This window comes from Carcharodon carcharias, chromosome 16 (assembly GCF_017639515.1).
Source record: "Carcharodon carcharias isolate sCarCar2 chromosome 16, sCarCar2.pri, whole genome shotgun sequence".
Taxonomy (NCBI): Eukaryota; Metazoa; Chordata; class Chondrichthyes; order Lamniformes; family Lamnidae; genus Carcharodon; species Carcharodon carcharias.
The window spans coordinates 58,156,258-58,173,256 of NC_054482.1; the positions used below are offsets into that span (position 1 = coordinate 58,156,258).

The 16,999-nt window shown below is 40.0% G+C and overlaps 1 protein-coding gene across 4 annotated transcripts in view; it reads right to left on the bottom strand.

The window, feature by feature from the left end:
- Positions 1–2,508: 2,508 nt before the first annotated feature.
- The window catches only part of LOC121289360 (guanine nucleotide-binding protein G(I)/G(S)/G(O) subunit gamma-12), a 102,985-nt gene continuing 88,494 nt past the window's right edge, over positions 2,509–16,999 (bottom strand). For all 4 annotated transcript variants that reach the window (XM_041208731.1, XM_041208729.1, XM_041208727.1 and 1 more), the window contains 3 exons: positions 9,911–9,967; positions 9,698–9,805; positions 2,509–5,252 (listed from right to left, as the gene is read on the bottom strand). In XM_041208731.1, the coding sequence (XP_041064665.1) occupies positions 5,127–5,252; positions 9,698–9,778 (207 nt within the window). In that variant the 5' untranslated portion in view covers positions 9,779–9,805; positions 9,911–9,967 and the 3' untranslated portion in view covers positions 2,509–5,126. The remainder of the gene's footprint in view (positions 5,253–9,697; positions 9,806–9,910; positions 9,968–16,999) is intronic.

Genomic DNA, 16,999 nt, shown 5'->3' on the forward strand with positions numbered 1-16,999 from the left:
CGTACAATCCTTAAATCAGCAGCAGAGACATAATCTCAGCCTGCGCTAGATTCAAACTTAGATCCCAGAAGTGAATGGACAGACGTTTACCATATTGCACTGACTCTGCGTTGTTTTTGTCCATTTTCTAACAGTTCTCTTTGCTGGTTTATTGACCACAGAAGAATGAAGTTTCCGAGTCTTTTAACAGTAACATTTAGACTCCATTATGGCACAGGCAACATTACTATTGTGACAATTAAGCTTTTCATTCAACATGGACATAAATAAGACTGCAAAATAGTTAACGTACACAGTCTTGGTGTACAAAATTTTAATACTTCATATTTCTTTTCCTTCATACTAAGGCATTTAAAGTTTGATTTATCAATGCACATGATTAAACCTGAAACAATTTTTCCATTAAATTGCAATTCAAACACCTTTTCCCTTGCCATTTAAAAATCATAGATAACAGATCTATTCAATACAGTTCATAAGAACACAAGTCCAGCCATGTTCTTAGCTTGGCTGATAGCCTGTCCTCCTCATTCACCTCTATCAATGTGAAGATCATTTATTTGAAGCAACTTATCTATTAAGAATGTGAGTCTGCAATCATTAAAAAATATGATTTGCATTAGGATAATAGCTTTAATTTTATTTACAGATTTCTAATTTGAGAGACATATTAAACTGTTGCAACCCAGAAGCAAAAACTGACATGTGGAATAATTAAAATGAAAAAGGAAGAATGAAGCTGCATAATAAAGAAGCTACAGTTTTGTACTCAACTCAGTAGGGTGATGATGATAGGGGAGCACAGTTATCCAATTCTTAAAAGGTAGATAAACAAGAAGCAAGCCCAAGAGATGGGGGAGCCCCCCCCACCCCCACAAAGAAACATTTGCTGATTCAAATGATTGCTTCTTAATTCAGCTTGAGGACAACCACTGGAGGGTAGATATAGCAATTGATTATAATTGCTCCCACCACCTTGTTGATTTGGACTGTTTTACACACTATTTGAAGTATGGGACTGTAAAAAAATTTAGGATAGCAGCATGTAATTTCTGCATTTTCCATTGGCTCATTTTATCAAAATGAAAAGAGACTGAAGAGAGAGTGAGCTTAATGATCATTATTTTAACATGCAAAGGAAACAGAATATTTTCCAGAAAACCCTGAAAGGATGTGAAGCCTGTGAGATCCCTATGAAGAGTTTATGATGAGAGAAAGCCACAATGGCTTTGTGGGGACTTAGGTAACTTGAGCCAATTAAGTTACTAAAGGCTTATAAAATAAGTTAAAAGATTTTTGAACAAGGAAATGTGATATTAACAAAAATAATTAAGTAGGCTAAAATAGATCTGGAAAGAATACTTGAATGCAGTAAAAATAAAGGGATGGCCCCTTTTGTTTATGTGTCAGAGGTCCATTAGAGAACACATAGAAAAGCTGGAGGGAGACTTGGGCAAATAATAAACGATAAGAGCACAAAAGATGATTTGAACAAATACTTAGTATCTGTTTTTCGCCGAGTGTTGAGCTGGCCCATCTATTGAGAGTAGAGGTAAAACTCAAATTGGTTGCTTTACCATTAAAATATTGCAAGCCAATTAAAGCTTCTCAAGGAAATGACTGAAGTGGTTGGTGATGCCATAATAAATATTGTCAATGCATCACTGAGTTTGGCTTCTGGTTGACTGCATGATTACGCTTCAGGAAGGCTCCTGTGATCCAACTTTGGAATTAAAGAAAAATCCACAAACTTCAAGGCAGAGAGGTGCTGAAGATCTGCCACCAGACCCTCCATCAGGGCTTTCCTAAAAATTTGGGTAAATAAGGAAATACTTGCCTTAGAACAATGGCATTCCCAGTAGCCATTTACCAGAAGAGCTAAACTAGGGTCTACACAGCTATATTGCCAGGCAATGACCATCTCCAACAAGAGAGAATCTAACCTTGACATTCGATGGCATTACCATCACTGAACCTCCCACTATCAACATCCTGGGTGGTTTTGGTGGGGGGGGCGGTGTTACCACTGACCAAAAACTGAACTGTGGCTACAAGAGCAGGTCAGGAGTAGGAATCGTGCGACGAGTAACTCACCTCCTGACTCCCCAAAGCCTGTCCACCATCTACAAGGCACAAGTCTGGAATGTGATGGAATACTCTCCACTTGCCTGGATGAGTGCAGCTCCAACAACACAAGAAGCTCGACACCATCCAGGATAAAACAGCCTGCTTGATTGGCACCACATCCACAAACATTCACTCCCTCCACCACCGACACACAGTAGCAGCAGTGTGTACCATCTACAAGATGCACTGCAGGAACTCATTAAAACTCCTTAGACAGCCCCATTCAAACCCACGACCATTGCCATCTAGAAGGGCAAGGGCAACAGGTACATGGGTACACCACCATCTGGAATCTCCCTTCCAAGTCACTTACCATCCTGACTTGGAAATATATGCCATTCCTTCTCTGTCGCTTGGTCCAAATCTTGGAACTCCCTCCCTGACAGCACTATGGGTGTACCTACAGCAGTTCAAGAAGGCAGCTCACCACCACCTTCTGAAGGGCAATTAGGGATGGACAATAAATGCTGGTATAGCCAGCGAAGCGTACATCCCTTGAATGAATAAAGATTGGAGTAGAAATTAAAAGGGGATAACGGTGATAATAAACTTCAAATTGTGCAAATCACCAGAAATCAAGTTCTACTTCAACCATGTTTAGTTATAGAATTGTATGGAACAGATTATTTAATATCTTACATGCAAATGGAAGAGGTGATTTTCATGGATGCAAGTAGGCTCAATTAGATGATTCAAAAATTAGTTTGGTTGTAAAATACTGATCACATGGTGACATCTTCAATGCACCTCTTTTTTCTAACAGGTGCATTTGCTGTTAAAATTTACTGTTCATTTAGGTGATGGCAGACTCACAGACTTGGGATAAAATATGTCTGTACCTCTGAGGGGCTCCTGAAAATCAATTTAATAGCATAAATACTGGGAGCTGGCTCCTGGAATTCAAATTAAAAGAATGTTTGAAAGTGTTTTGTTATAATAATTAAAGCTATTCTATATTGTTCACATGCAATATAATACCATTTAACTGGTATTTGCATTGAAGTTTTCATTTTGGCAAGTCCTAAAAAATAGTATTTTATCTTTGTATTGATCTAAGGCAATACCAAAGTTAATACTGCAGATACAAAATTCTTTGAACACCATTAAAAATTATAATCATGCTGCCAATTGCCAGAATTTAGATATTAAAAAAACCGAAAAGAATATGGACAGCATATCGGGGCAACCACCAAAGATCCAAATTTATCAAGTATAAAAGCAAGGACTAATGGGTTTGAAAGTAGTCTTCTTCATAAAACTTAATCCAGTTAAACAAAGTATTATTATTCGATCTCAAATTGCATGCCAGTGAGTTTAATTATTGAGCAGTTTTCACAACATTCAGTTCTTACCATTTACAACCTGTTGGACATATTGGAGGACAGGCTGCCAAAACAACGTTTGCTCATTTTTATTTTTCTGTATTTCACCTTTCTTTCACTGACACAAAGAGATCTGACCTGCACTTCCATGCACAGGAAATTTTCAAACTTATTGCATTTGCACATGAGCCATCAAAGTTAGAGATTGACAACATAGGTCCTGTGTACACCGTAAATAGGCAAGCTCACTCCTCCTCGTTTTGAAAACGTTGGTGATGGAAGTCTCAACCAATGATTGTGATGATAAATCTGAAAAAAATTCCCCTATGGGTGTTATAGAAGGAAATTAAAAAGTGATGGATATTGAACCATCAATATGGAGAGATATGGCTGGAGAGTTAAGAGAGATGAATTAAATCATTGTAAAAAAAAAAAAACCTGTGTTTAATGAGGTTTTTAAAAGATGAAGGTAAGAGAAAAGGCAGGGTTTAAGAATCTGACTGAGGCAGCTAAACGTTCTGTCACCATTGCTGAGGTAAGAGGAGGAGGTTAGGCAAGAAGATCAGAGCCAGAAGGGCTTCAGGATGCTAGGCGAGACACACAAACTTGGTTCAGTGCAAAGATAAAGTGGACAGAGGGATGAGAGTCAGAAGTGATGGGATGGTCTCTGTTTCTTATGGCTGATGTTGATGTTGAGCAACTACATTTTAAGTTCAGGTGCTTAAACCTGATTGTTGCATCAGGAATAGTGCAGTGTATCACTCTGATGACTGTTTTATATTTGTGAATTGGACATTGACATGGTCTGTTGCAGGCAACCACAGTCACACAATGGAGAGTTTTTACTTCTCCATTTGTACATCAAGTAGTTGCATCTGCCTTGGTTTGTGCGGATGCAGTTTTAGGTTTCTCAAACTTTGCAGGTGATTTTCTACATTGAGCCTTTCATGAGGCATTTGTTTGTGACTTCCGCTCTCCAAGCTTCATCAGATTGAAGTCACATTGATGAAGGTTAAATGTAACCTTAAGCTTTGTGGAAGGACATTGTTAAAGCCCAGGTGACTGGGGAGATATTAATTTTCTTCGATCCGATGGATTTCCTGAACAAATATGGGATCTGGGTGAATGAATAGAGGAATGACAAAGATCACCAAAGGCAGACAGGACTTTGGGATCAACTCAAGGGTTCCAGTGGTATACTGCATTTGGTTGGAAAAGAAGTCAAATGTGGCTACTTTTGATCCACAGAGTTTTGCACTCAATGAATTGGAAAAGATCTACTTCAAGGTTAACAATGAGGACAATGGTCTCAGATAAATACATATAACACATACATTTGCAAGTTCAAAAACTGCACACTTTTGTTTTAACTTCCGAAACTATGGTAAATATAAAGGCATATTCTAAGTGTTATTTATTACATTCGAACTTCATTATTCTGTTCTGGCACAAATAAACTTTTTTTTTTAAAAAACATCTTTTTGGTCTGAATTCATAACTGTTCCCGACTCTAATCTAATTTGATTTTGGGGGGAAAAAAAGGGAGAAATGAAAAATCCAACATGAGGAAGAAAAACAAAACTGTTTTGTCTGAATGCCAGAGGGCATTAAAGTGGCATCATTAAGATCTATTCTAATATTGGTCTGTTTAAAAAGAAAAGCACAAGGTGATCATAACTATAATATAATGCAAGGCTTCTTATCCTTAAAGGGGTTTTCTGAGGTTGGGATGCCCATGAGCAGAGGGTCACTTTTGGCATGTTCCTCACAGTAGCGGACAAGATCTGCTGAAGCCTTTGAAACCTGCAACAAAAGAAAAAGAGGCCGAATTGTTTATATTTGAGGAAATAGGATGTAACTTGTTACTGGATGGCACAAGAACATTACAAAACTGTCTTTTTAAAAATAACATTTAATGTACATAAACAAAAGGAGTTAGTGGACAGAAAATTCTAGAAATGCACAGTATATCAGTCTGCGACTCAGGCTTGATGGAGGGTCCCACCCAAAATGTTAACTTATTTTTGTTCTTTTTAAATACCAACCCCTTGGCTGTTTACTCTTTTAGTAACAGATTTTTAATGCTCATGTCTTCTCCCAAATTCTTTTTATTTTAAAAATATATACCTGCTACTTACTAAAAATGCTGAGTGGTCTTGGAATTTCAAAAGCACTGCACTTGTAGGTAGTGTTGTGAATGTAATGCTACGTGACTAATTAAAACAACAGGGTACGATACAAAATTACATGGCACCCGTGACTTAAACGCTAACAGCTAAATTCTTTACAGTCTAAATGATGCTGAATTATGTATTTTTAAAGAATCGAGCACCTCAAAGTAATCTGCCATTGCAAATCATTAAGCAGAAATGTAAAAATAATCAGAAGTCAATGAACAAGGCCCGGAAAATAGTTAAATTTAGTCCTCACAACGGAACATCAAGCCAAATGGAAAGATCATGAAATGGAGACATGGCTGTCAGTAATTAAGAAGGATGTCATTTGAACAGAATCTGATAGTGTTAGCCCATCCAGTGGAGGAGTGTACATTCAATATTAAGAAAACATTGAATTAGTGTGGAAAATAGCCAAGTAGAGCAGAGATTCCAGAGCCCTTCCCCACTAACCAGAAATAACAGCCCTTCTCCACTGGCAACAGCCAAACATCACAAAAAGCAGAAGCAGTCTGTAATAGAGATAAAGCTAGCTATAGGCAACATTTCCAATAAAACCCTCAGACATAAAGATGCAAGCCTGACCCACATTGAGAAGTTAGAGATTGCAGAGACAATAATAGCAAATGTGAAATGACAGTACCAGTGGTCTGGAAAAGAACAGAGAACACTTCAATCCTAGAATCAATGAAACACAGCACTGAATCACAATGCTTTCACCTCCAATGAAGAGGGACTGCTACCCTCACTCAATAGATGTACTAGACAACACAAAGCTCCCTGTCCCTGAACCCAAAATTCAACCATTAATAAACTGTATCCGCTCCATCAGGTGAGTGACCACCCCAGTAATAAAATCAAAAAGGTTACAGCACAGGGGAAGGCAATTCAGCCCATCTTGTCCATGGTGGCTCTCCAAGAGCAATTCAGCTAGTCCCATTACCTCGTCTTTTTCCCATAGCTCTCTAAACTCCCTGTGGAAAGCCACAATTGGCTCTCTCCAACACACCTAGGCAGTGCATTCCATATCCTAGCTACACCTCATGTCACCTTAGGTTCTTTTGCCATTCACCTTAAATTGGTGTCCTTTGGTTCTGAACTCTTCCGCTAATGGGAACAGTTTTTCTCTATCTACTCTGTCCAAGCCCCTCATGATTTTGAGCACCTCTGCTGAATCTCCCCTCAACCTCCTCATTCCAGCCCCAGAATATTGCTACAAAAGTTCCTCAAGGCGTTGTCCTCAACCTATCTTCAGCCGCTTCCTCAATTACCTTGTCTCCATCATAACCTCCCAGTTAAGCAATGCCTCAATTTTAAAATCCTCATCCGTGATTTTAAATCCCTTAATGGCCTGGTCCTTCTATATCTCTGTAATCTCTTCCAGCCCTACAATTCTCCAAGACCTGCACCCCTCTATATTCCTGCCTCTTTAGCATTCCTGATTTTAATAGTGCCACCATTGAACAACATTCAGGCTTGGGCTGATAACATAACCTTTGCACCACACAAGTGGCAGATAATGACCATCTTAGGGAAAAATTTAACCACCTCCCTATGAACATTCAATGGCATTACTATGACCGAATTCCCCCAACAGCATCCTGGAAGTCATCATTGGCTAGAAACCAAGAGCAGGTCAGAGATTTGGAATTTGCATAAGTGAGTCATTGCTCAACCCCACAAAGGCTTTCCACCATTTACAAGGGGTAAGTTGGGAGTGTGATGGAGCAACACTCAAAAGATCAACACTTTCCAGGGCAAAGCAGACCACTCGATTTATACCCCACCCACTACCTTAAATATTCAACTCCACCACCACCACGGCTGCAGTGTGCACCATCTACAAGATGCACTGCAGTAACTCGCCAAGGTTTCTTCAACAATATTTCCAAACCTCCAATTTCTACTGCCTAGAAGGACAAGGACAGCAGGTGTATGTAAACACCATAACCTGCAAGGCTCCTTCCAAGTCACATAACCAGTTCCATGGACTGGGACCACCTACATCAAATGTCAACTCACCAGCTTCTTCTAAATGGCAATTATGGATGAGCATTAAATGCCAGTGATGCTATCAATCCATGAATGAATTTAAAAAAAAAATCACTGAGCAGAGTTTGCAGCCAGCCCTTTTTCCTCAACACTAAAGCGAAGAACATATTGGCACTTCCACTCCACTAGAGTAAAACTCATAGCTTGGTCCATTTCTTAACACCACCAATTTAAAATAATTAATTCATGCGATGTGGGAAATGCCAGAAATTATTGCTCATCCCTAGTTGCTAAAGTGGTGGTAGTGGACCACCCTCTTGAACCATTGTAGTCGCTGTGGTGAAGGCATTCCGATGATGCTGTAGAGTGTTTCAGGGTTTTGCCCAGTGACAATGAAGGAACAGTCACATTTGACCATGTCTGGAAGGTGCGAGGGGAATTTGGAGATGGTGTTCCCATGCACTTGCTGGCCTTGCCCTGGCAAGTGGAGGTTGTGGGTTTTTGAGGTGATGCCAAAGAAGCCTTTGACATCCTGTAGATAGTACACACTGCATGTGTAAGTAAATGGATGAAGTACTAATCAAGTAGACTACTTTGTCCTAGATGATGGTGAACTTCTTGAGTGTTGCAGCTGCATTCAGTCAGCTAAGTAATGGAGAAGATACTGGGTGAACAGCTCAGCTTGCAATCAAATTGGGTCCAAGGTTGCAAACGGTTTGGTTCAGTTTGAGACAATTACCAGTGTAAACGCGGAAGTTGACCCCCATATCTGTGGATGATGTTAGTAGTAAACTCACAAGCTCACATGTTACAAAACTACAGCAAAAGTTTGGGGGCGCTTCAGTGTTCAAACTCTCAGCTACATTGAATTCAGGTGACAGAGATCCTACTGTACCTCATATTCACATGTAAATCTACAACATAATATTGGTGGTGTTAAAGCAGAAATCTCATGTCAGTTGCACCATTGGATGAGGCAGGGAGGGGGTGTAGAGCAATGGACGAGAGTGATACAGAGTTTCAATGAACAGATGGTGAAAACTGGCCAAGAGCAAGAGAACATGCATGACGTGACCTTTTAGTGAGAAAGAGAAAGAAATTATGTACACGGAAGTTTCCTTGCTAAAAATTGGCACTATACCACTTGTATCCCATATTTACCAGCAAAAATTACAAGGAATTTCAGGCATATAATTTTAATTATTGTCTACGCAACACATTGCAGATTTGGGGTCAGTGTCATAATGTTTGAAAGTTAATTACTGTTGCCGCTGTAGTATAATTCCCCTGATATGATAACGACCTTAACAGTGTTGTAAAAAAAGAGGCCACTCATGGGGTGATCTCAGGCTGATTTTTACTATTTTCAATAGTTACACTAAGGCTGGAAAAAGCAACTGCATTCACTTAACAATGCCTCCTGCATGGCTATCAGAATAAAACAGAACAAACCATATACACTAGAACAAACAGAATTGATTCACAGATTGTGTTGAGTTAGCTAATCACGTCTAGTGCAGCAGCTAGTTTCAGTGCCAATCGATCTACGGGGGGGGGGGGGAGGTCAGCAAACGAGCCAGAATCGGACTTAGCCAAGGTGCCATCCAAAACTGAAGAACATGCTGATACTTGTTGTCTAATCTTGCCGATGAGGAATGGCCACTTGGACGAGGTAATTTGTTGACACCAGTAGAACTATATCTCAGTAAGTGCCAAGGCCTGAAGGTAAAGATGGGTGAAAGGCATAAAACTTGCCAAAAAAAATCAGGACTTTGGAAAAATTGTGCTGCCAATGTTCAATGGTCCTTTAAGCTGAGTAAAAGCAAAGTATAAATCAATGAACAACTACCTAATCCCTTTATGACTGTGAAACATGCAAATTGACTAGGCAAACTTGCAGTTAAAATGCAACAAGGCTTTCCTGAACTGTGCTCAAACAGCTGACCGACTTACCATTGCAATGCAAAATTTCAGTACCATCAGTTAAATTTGTTTGAAAAGTGATAAACCCTGCAGTGCACTTATTTTCATTTACAGCAGTATAACAAAGCCCCATCCTATAACAACATTCAAATTCCTTACCTTTATCCTTTCAATACTGGCCTCTACTTTAAGTTGTCGAACTGTCCTTTTTGCTTGCGCTATGCTGTTTGTGCTAGCCATTTTTGATGATATTTTGAAAGTTAAAACCTGGACCAAAAAGGCATATAGTAGTGTATGAAGTGAGACAGTAGAAGAACAATGGAATTTATTTGAAGCACAGAACATATAACACATTATGCTTGTAAAACATACCTAGCTTGGTTCTGAGAAGCAACAGGTGCTTTTTCAGAGATGTTGCAGTGCAAAATCCTACAAAATAGAAATAATTTTAATATCAGTAAATGGTGGTGCATCAAAATTAAACCAGCTTTGTCCTTTCACAGTAAACTGCTGTTCAGAGTCTTGGTATACAACAATTCCTTTCTAATGGCTTCTTTCCATTTCAATTTCAAAGTCTTACAATTTTCCACATATGCAGTTATTTGACCACATTTTTGAAAAATCTTTTCATCTCTACTCCAGTAATAGTTGTGTCATAATAATGAATTTGACAATGTCGCACATCAGTTTATTTGTGCAATGCCGAAAGTGAAGTGGTAAAATTAGTGGATTTTCCCACTTGTGATGAATGGAAATTAGAGAATCAAACTTTATTTTTGATTTAAGAAACCATGGTCAAGGATGAAATCTTATTTGTGGCACATTACACCAAGATTGAAAAGACAGGCTTGTCTTGCACAACTTCATGATATTACACAACTTCATGATATTACAAAGCACTTTAGAGACAATTACGTACTTTTGAAGTAAAAACAAATGCTGGAAACATTCACTAGTGAGGCAGCATCAGTGGAGAGAAAATGCTTCAGATTGGTGACCTTTCATCAGGACTGAAAACATTAGAGCTGTAACATCAATCATCAACCTGAAATGTTGGCTCAGTTTCTCTCTCCACAGATGCTGACTGACCTGCATTTTCTGTTTTTATTTCAGATTTCTAGCCCCAGCAGTATGCTGACTAAGTGCTGTTGAAGCATAGTCACTGTTCTAATATAAGAAACATGGCAGACAATGTGCACACAGCAAGCTCCCACAAACAGCAATGTGAGAATGGCTGAATTATTTTATTCTTTAATGGGACATGGGCATCACTGGCCAGACCAGCATTTTTATTGTCTATCCCTAATTACCCTTCAGAAGGTGGCAGTGAGCCGCCTTCTTGAACTGCTGCATTCCATGTGGTGTAGGTAGACCGATGGGGCTGTTCGGAAGGGAGTCCCAGCATTTTGGCTCGGTGACAGTGAAGGAACGGCAAAATAGTTCCAAGTCAGGGTGGCGTGTGGCTCAAAGGGGAACTTACAAGTGGTGGTGTTCCCATGAATCTGTTGCCCTTATCCTTCTTGGTGGTAGAGATCACGGTTTGGAAGGTGTGGTCAAAGAAGCCTCAGTGAGTGGCTGCATTTTGTGGATGATGCACAAGGCTGCCACTGTGCATCAGCGGTAGAAGGAGTGGATGCTGAAGGTGGTGGATGGGGTGCCAATCAAGCAGGCTGTTTTGTCCTATATGTGTCAAGCTTCTTCAGTGTTGTTGGAGCTGTGCTCATCCAGGCAAATGAAGAATATTCAATCACACTCCTGACTTGTGCCTTATAGATGGTGGACAGGCTTTGGGGAGTCAGGTGGTGAGTCACTCACTGCAGGATTTCTAGCCTCTGACTTGCTCTTGTAGCCACAGTATTTATATAGCTGGCCCAATTCAGTTTCTGGTCAATGGAAACCCCAAGGATTTTGATAGTGGGGGATTCAGTGATGGTAATGCCATTTAATGTCACGAGGAGATGGTTGGATTCTCTCTTGTTGGAGACAGTCATCGCCTGGCACTTGCACGGCATGACTGTTACTGGCCACTTATCAGTCCAAGACTGAATATTGTCCAGGTCTTGCTGTATATGGACACAGACTGCTTCAGTATCTGAGGAGTTGCAAATGCTGAACACTGCAATCAGCAGTAAGCATGCCCACTTCTGACTTTATGATGATGGGAAAGTCATCTTCAGCTGCTTCATCAATGGTTGGGCCAGGGCACTACCCTAAGGAACTCTTGCAGTGATGTCCTGGGATTGAAATGATTGACCTCCAACAACCACAGCCATCTTCCTTTGTGCTACATACACCTCCAACCAGAGGAGAGTTTCCCACCTGATTTCCATTGACTCCAGTGTTAATTGAGTGATAAATATTGGCCAGCAACCCAGAATACTCCCCTGATCTTATTCAAGATACTGCCACAGGACCTTTTACCTTTATCCATGAGAGCTGACAGAGCCTTGGTTTAACATTTCTTCCGAAAGGCAGCACCTCCAAAAATGCAGCACTGCTTCAGTGCTCCATTGGGGTGTCAGCTGGGATTTTTGTAATCAAGTCTCTGGAGTTAGACTTTGAGCTCACAACCTTCTGACTCGGAGGAAAGAATGCCAGCAAGTGAACCATGGATGTCAAAAGTGCAGCAGAGAAGACTAGGCAAATCAAGAAAAAGTGATTAGATAATGCTTTACTTGTATTATGAAAGCTTGTAGATTTTAGGAGGAAAGCAAGACTGAGGGACCATTCAAGGTTCATCAGCAGATTTTAGAATATTTGGATTGCTCAGATATGCATGCCCCTTTTCTATGGTAGACAGTTTTCATATGCAGAGAGATGGTGCAACCACTGTGTATGAATTGTTGGTATTTTCAATCTGCTTGTCTGGCATCCCAAATTAATATTTTCCTTCCATTGCTTTCATGGAAAAGCAGCTGAAGCAGCAAAATTAAGAACTGTTTTAATTTAATATGATGGTTTACTTCTATTTTTGTATCAATAACATTTTTAAATCACTGTCTGTACATATTTTAAAAGCAGCATGTGGTGTGTTAGTTTTCAACTGCAATGCAACAAGTTAATAGTAATGCATGGAAACTACTTTGAATGCTGAAACATCAGTCAGAGCTCCTAGAAATCAATCCCATTCTCGTTCAAAACATTACTTGAAATTGGCAGTAATTTATGACTGTGGTTCTTTATTTCTGGAAATGCTGCGATTTCTTTTACATATTACTGAAATATATGCACAAAAGTTGAAGCAATAAATTGGGCAAACCATACAAGTCTGGAAACTTAAAACTTCCTTAAAAGTGAAATATGGTCTGACTATTTTTTTGTTTTGTTTTCAACAACTCGTTGATCTGCATAGTGTTCAAACATTCGTGGTGAAATCTGCATATACCATAATACCTACAAATTTACAAATAACTGACTCTCATGGTCTGTAACGTTTGAGCCAAATGGTTGTAGAGCCATGACAAGGCAGAAAGATATAACATAAGGTCTCCTTTCGAAGAGAGCTTTCCAGGACAAGAGATCAACACTACTTCTGCAGTGATCAGTTATGAAAATGTTTCTTGTACCAGTAAAATCTAAATTTGGACAATTATCTCAGGTATAAGGATCTTTATAGATTTAGATGATACATCTAGAGCAAAGTTTTGACTTCTTTCTCTTAAAGGTTAAAATTAATGGATGGGACATCCTCTTCCTTAATATTCCACTATGTGCTCGAGGCACCTGACTGTTTAATGTGAAATGATGAGAGAGTAAATCTGCTCCCATCTCTCAAATCTGCATATACCAGGCTAGATCTCCCAATGCAGTTACACTGGCTTCCTGGCAGTAAGTTCTTCAGAAGCTTCTCTAACGGTTTCCAGCAGAAAGGAGATCAGACTTCAATATATCCATTTCAAATTTACATATTCCACAGGTATGCCAATGTTTTCCATTATTTGTACGCTAGTGGTAGTGGTAGTGCTAGTGGTATTTGTACGCTCCTGGTATTCAGAGCTGTTGGGAGTGGGTGGGAAGGCATCTGAAAAAAAAATTATTTCTGTTCAGTTCGGGGGCCATGGGCCTTTCCAAACTGTATCAGGTGCTTGATGCCTGCCAGCATTACTCTGTTTTGCCGACAATAAGTAAAACAGCCTAACCACCCCCCCACCCGCCCCCCCCAAACAAGTCAGCTGGGGTCAGGGGAAAGCCACTGTGTAAGCAGAATTGGTGCCACAACAAGATTCAGTGGGATATGGCCAAAGCGTAAAATAGTGGCTAGTGCGCTTTGGATTTTCAGTATGTTTAGTCGGAGGGACTTGTGAGCCCTCAGGAGGTAAAGTTTTGCAGGCACCTCTGCCCAGAGATGGAGCCTTTTGGACTGGTATCCCATCTTCTGGTAAGTATTGCTGTCTGAATGCAATGTTCCAAGACATTTTTCTACCAAAGTTTAGCAATATTCTCAAACTAATTAAGCTATGGACTCTCACTGTTGCTCCAAGATGATTATTTTATGGCTTATCAAGGGAGCTTTTCCCCTCCAATCTTATCCCTTCATTTCCTGAAGGTGACGGTTTGTATTAGCATAAGGTTCCCCACAAGCACCGATAGCCCCTTTGGGAATTAATAGTAATCTTTGTGTGTGAACCGAGGCAATGACTGTTAGCAAGCTTTTAAACTTGGGATAATCACAGCAAAAGCTGTTCCCTGTCGTCATACATACTTGTAAAATAGTTGAGGAACCCTGATATGCTCTCCAGCTGAAGATCTTATAGCCAACATGTATATGGAAAAAAATTATGGCTGGGTTTGGTCTCTATCTTCCTGCAATTCCACCCTTTTGCTTTCACAGTGTTTAAGACAGCACCATTTTGTTTTTCCAATTGGTAAACCAAACAGCCTCATGAATAGGGCTTTGTAATGCCTTTAGCACTGTATTGTGACTCAAATACTCATTCATAATGCATAATATAATTTGCATTCAAGTGTTGACCTTCACATGGTTAAGTAGTTCTGCACTGGCTGGGTAAAATGCTCTGGATATACCCTAAAATACACAATTTATGCAAGAGTACAAAAGAGTATTTAGGCAGACAGAATAAATGCTTCAGAAGTATAAATTATTTTTCTTCCCCAGCATGTGGTGAGGCCCTACAGATCAGAAAGCTGGAGTTTGATTCATGGTCTGTGTGCAGTTAGCTGATCCTAGCCAAGGTAATAATTGGAGCATCATAATTGGCCTCTGTACTCCCATGCCAGGATAGCTGTACGGAGGATCACCAGGATTAGAAATTGGTATATATTACACCAATCTTTCAGGCATAAAGTGGGTGCAAAGTCTACCAATCTGCAATGTTGGGCCCTCTGCTATTCATTGGGCCATTTTAAAAAAAAATGGCATTTTGGGTGGATGCCTAAGACAGATGCACATCACAGAATATAGGAGGAGGCCATTTGGCTCATTGTGTTTTTGCTGGTTCTTTGAAAGAGCTATCTAGTTATTCCCATTTCTTTGTTCTTTCCCCTTAGTCCTTGTATTTTTAGAATACTTAATTGAGGGGCCTAACACATGGAGTCAAAGAATGGTTACAGCACATAAGGAAGCCATTCAGCCAGTCACATCCATGCCAGCCCTCTGCAAGGGCAATTTAGTTAATCCCACTCCTCCCACCCCTGCAAATATTTCCTATTCAGTTGTTTATCCAATTCCTTTTTGAAAATCACAGTTGAATCAGTCTCCACCACAATCTCAGGCAGTGCATTCTAGACCTAACCACTTGTGTGCAAAAGAAACATTTTTTCTTGTGTTGCTATTGGTTCATTTGCTAATCACCTTAAATTGGGTTCCTCTAATTTGCAATCATTTCACAAATGGGAACAGTTTCTCCCATCTAATGTCTAGACCCTGCATGATTTTGAACACTCCTACCAAACCTCCTTTCAATCTTCTCTTCTCCAAAGAGCACAGTCCCAGTTCTACAACCACATTACTCAATGCCCTCAGCCCTGGAACCATTCTTGTTAATCTTTTCCACCCTCTCTAAAGCCTTCACATTCTCCCTGCTGTGCGGTATCCAGAATCGGACACAAGGCCCCAGTTGAGGCTGTACCAGCATCTTATAAAGGCTCATCGTAACTTTGTTGCTTTCATACTTTATGCCTCTATTTATAAAATGCAGGATCCTGTGTGCCTCTTAACCACTTTCTCAATCTGCCCTGCCATCTTCAATTATTTGTGTACATATGCCTCCAGGTCTCTGTTCCTGAATCCTGTTGAGAAATATAATTTATTCATTCTTCCTACCAATGTATATCACTTCAAACTTCTCTGCATTAAATTTCATCTGCCACATGTCGGTCTATTCCACCAGCCAGCCTATGCCCTCTTGAAATCTATTGCTATTCTCCTCACCGTTCCCAATACTTTCAAGTTTTGTGGCAACTGCAATTTTGAAATTATGCCCTGCACACCCAAGTCTAAGACATTAATGTATATCAAGAAAAGCAGTAGTCCTAGTAGCAAACCATGGGAAACCCCACTGTGTGCCTTCCTCACCATTCCCCACTACATACAGTTTTCTGTCACTCAGCAAACTTTGCATCCATGCTGCCACTTTTCCTTTTATTCCATGGGCTTCAACTTTGCTGACAAGTCTATTATATGGCACTTCATCAAGCACCTTGTGGAAGTCTGTAAAAACCACATCAACCATATTGCCTTCATCAGCCATCTCTGTTACTTCATCCAAAAAGTCAATCATATTAGTTGATTACAGTTTGCTTTTAACAAATGTGTGCTTGTTTTTCTTAATTAATCCATATTTGCCAATTGACTATTAATTTTGTCCCATAATATCACTTTTAAAAGCTTTCCCAAATTGGAGTTAAACTGACTGGCCTGTAGTGGCTGGGCTCAACTTTCCACACTTTTTTGAACAAGAGTGTAACATTTGCAATTCTCCAGCCCTCTGGCACCACCCTATATCTAAGAGAGGATTGGAAGATTGTCAGTGCCTCTACAATTTTTCCACCCTTACTTCCCTCAGCTTCCTTGGATCCGTCCCTTCCAGTCTTTGTGACTTATCAACTTTAAGTACAGCCAGCCTAATACCTCCTCTCAATCAATTTTTAACCATCCAGTATCTCAACTGCCTGATCTTTCACTACGACTTTGGCAGCATCTTCTTCCTCGCTAAAGACAGGTGCAAAGTATTCACTTAGTACCTCGGCCATGTCCCCATGCATGGACCCCCTTTTGGTCCCAATTGACCCTATCCCTCCTCTTACTACTTATGTGTCTACAGACAACTTTGGAGTCTGTTTTATGTTAGTTGCCTCTTTTCATACTCTCCTTTACTTTTCACTTACCGCTTAACTTTCTATATATCTTTAGCCTTGGTTCTCAATTGAATTATCAATTTGACATCAGTCATACGCACCCTTTTTCGGTTTCATCTTAATCTCCACCTCTTTCATCATCCA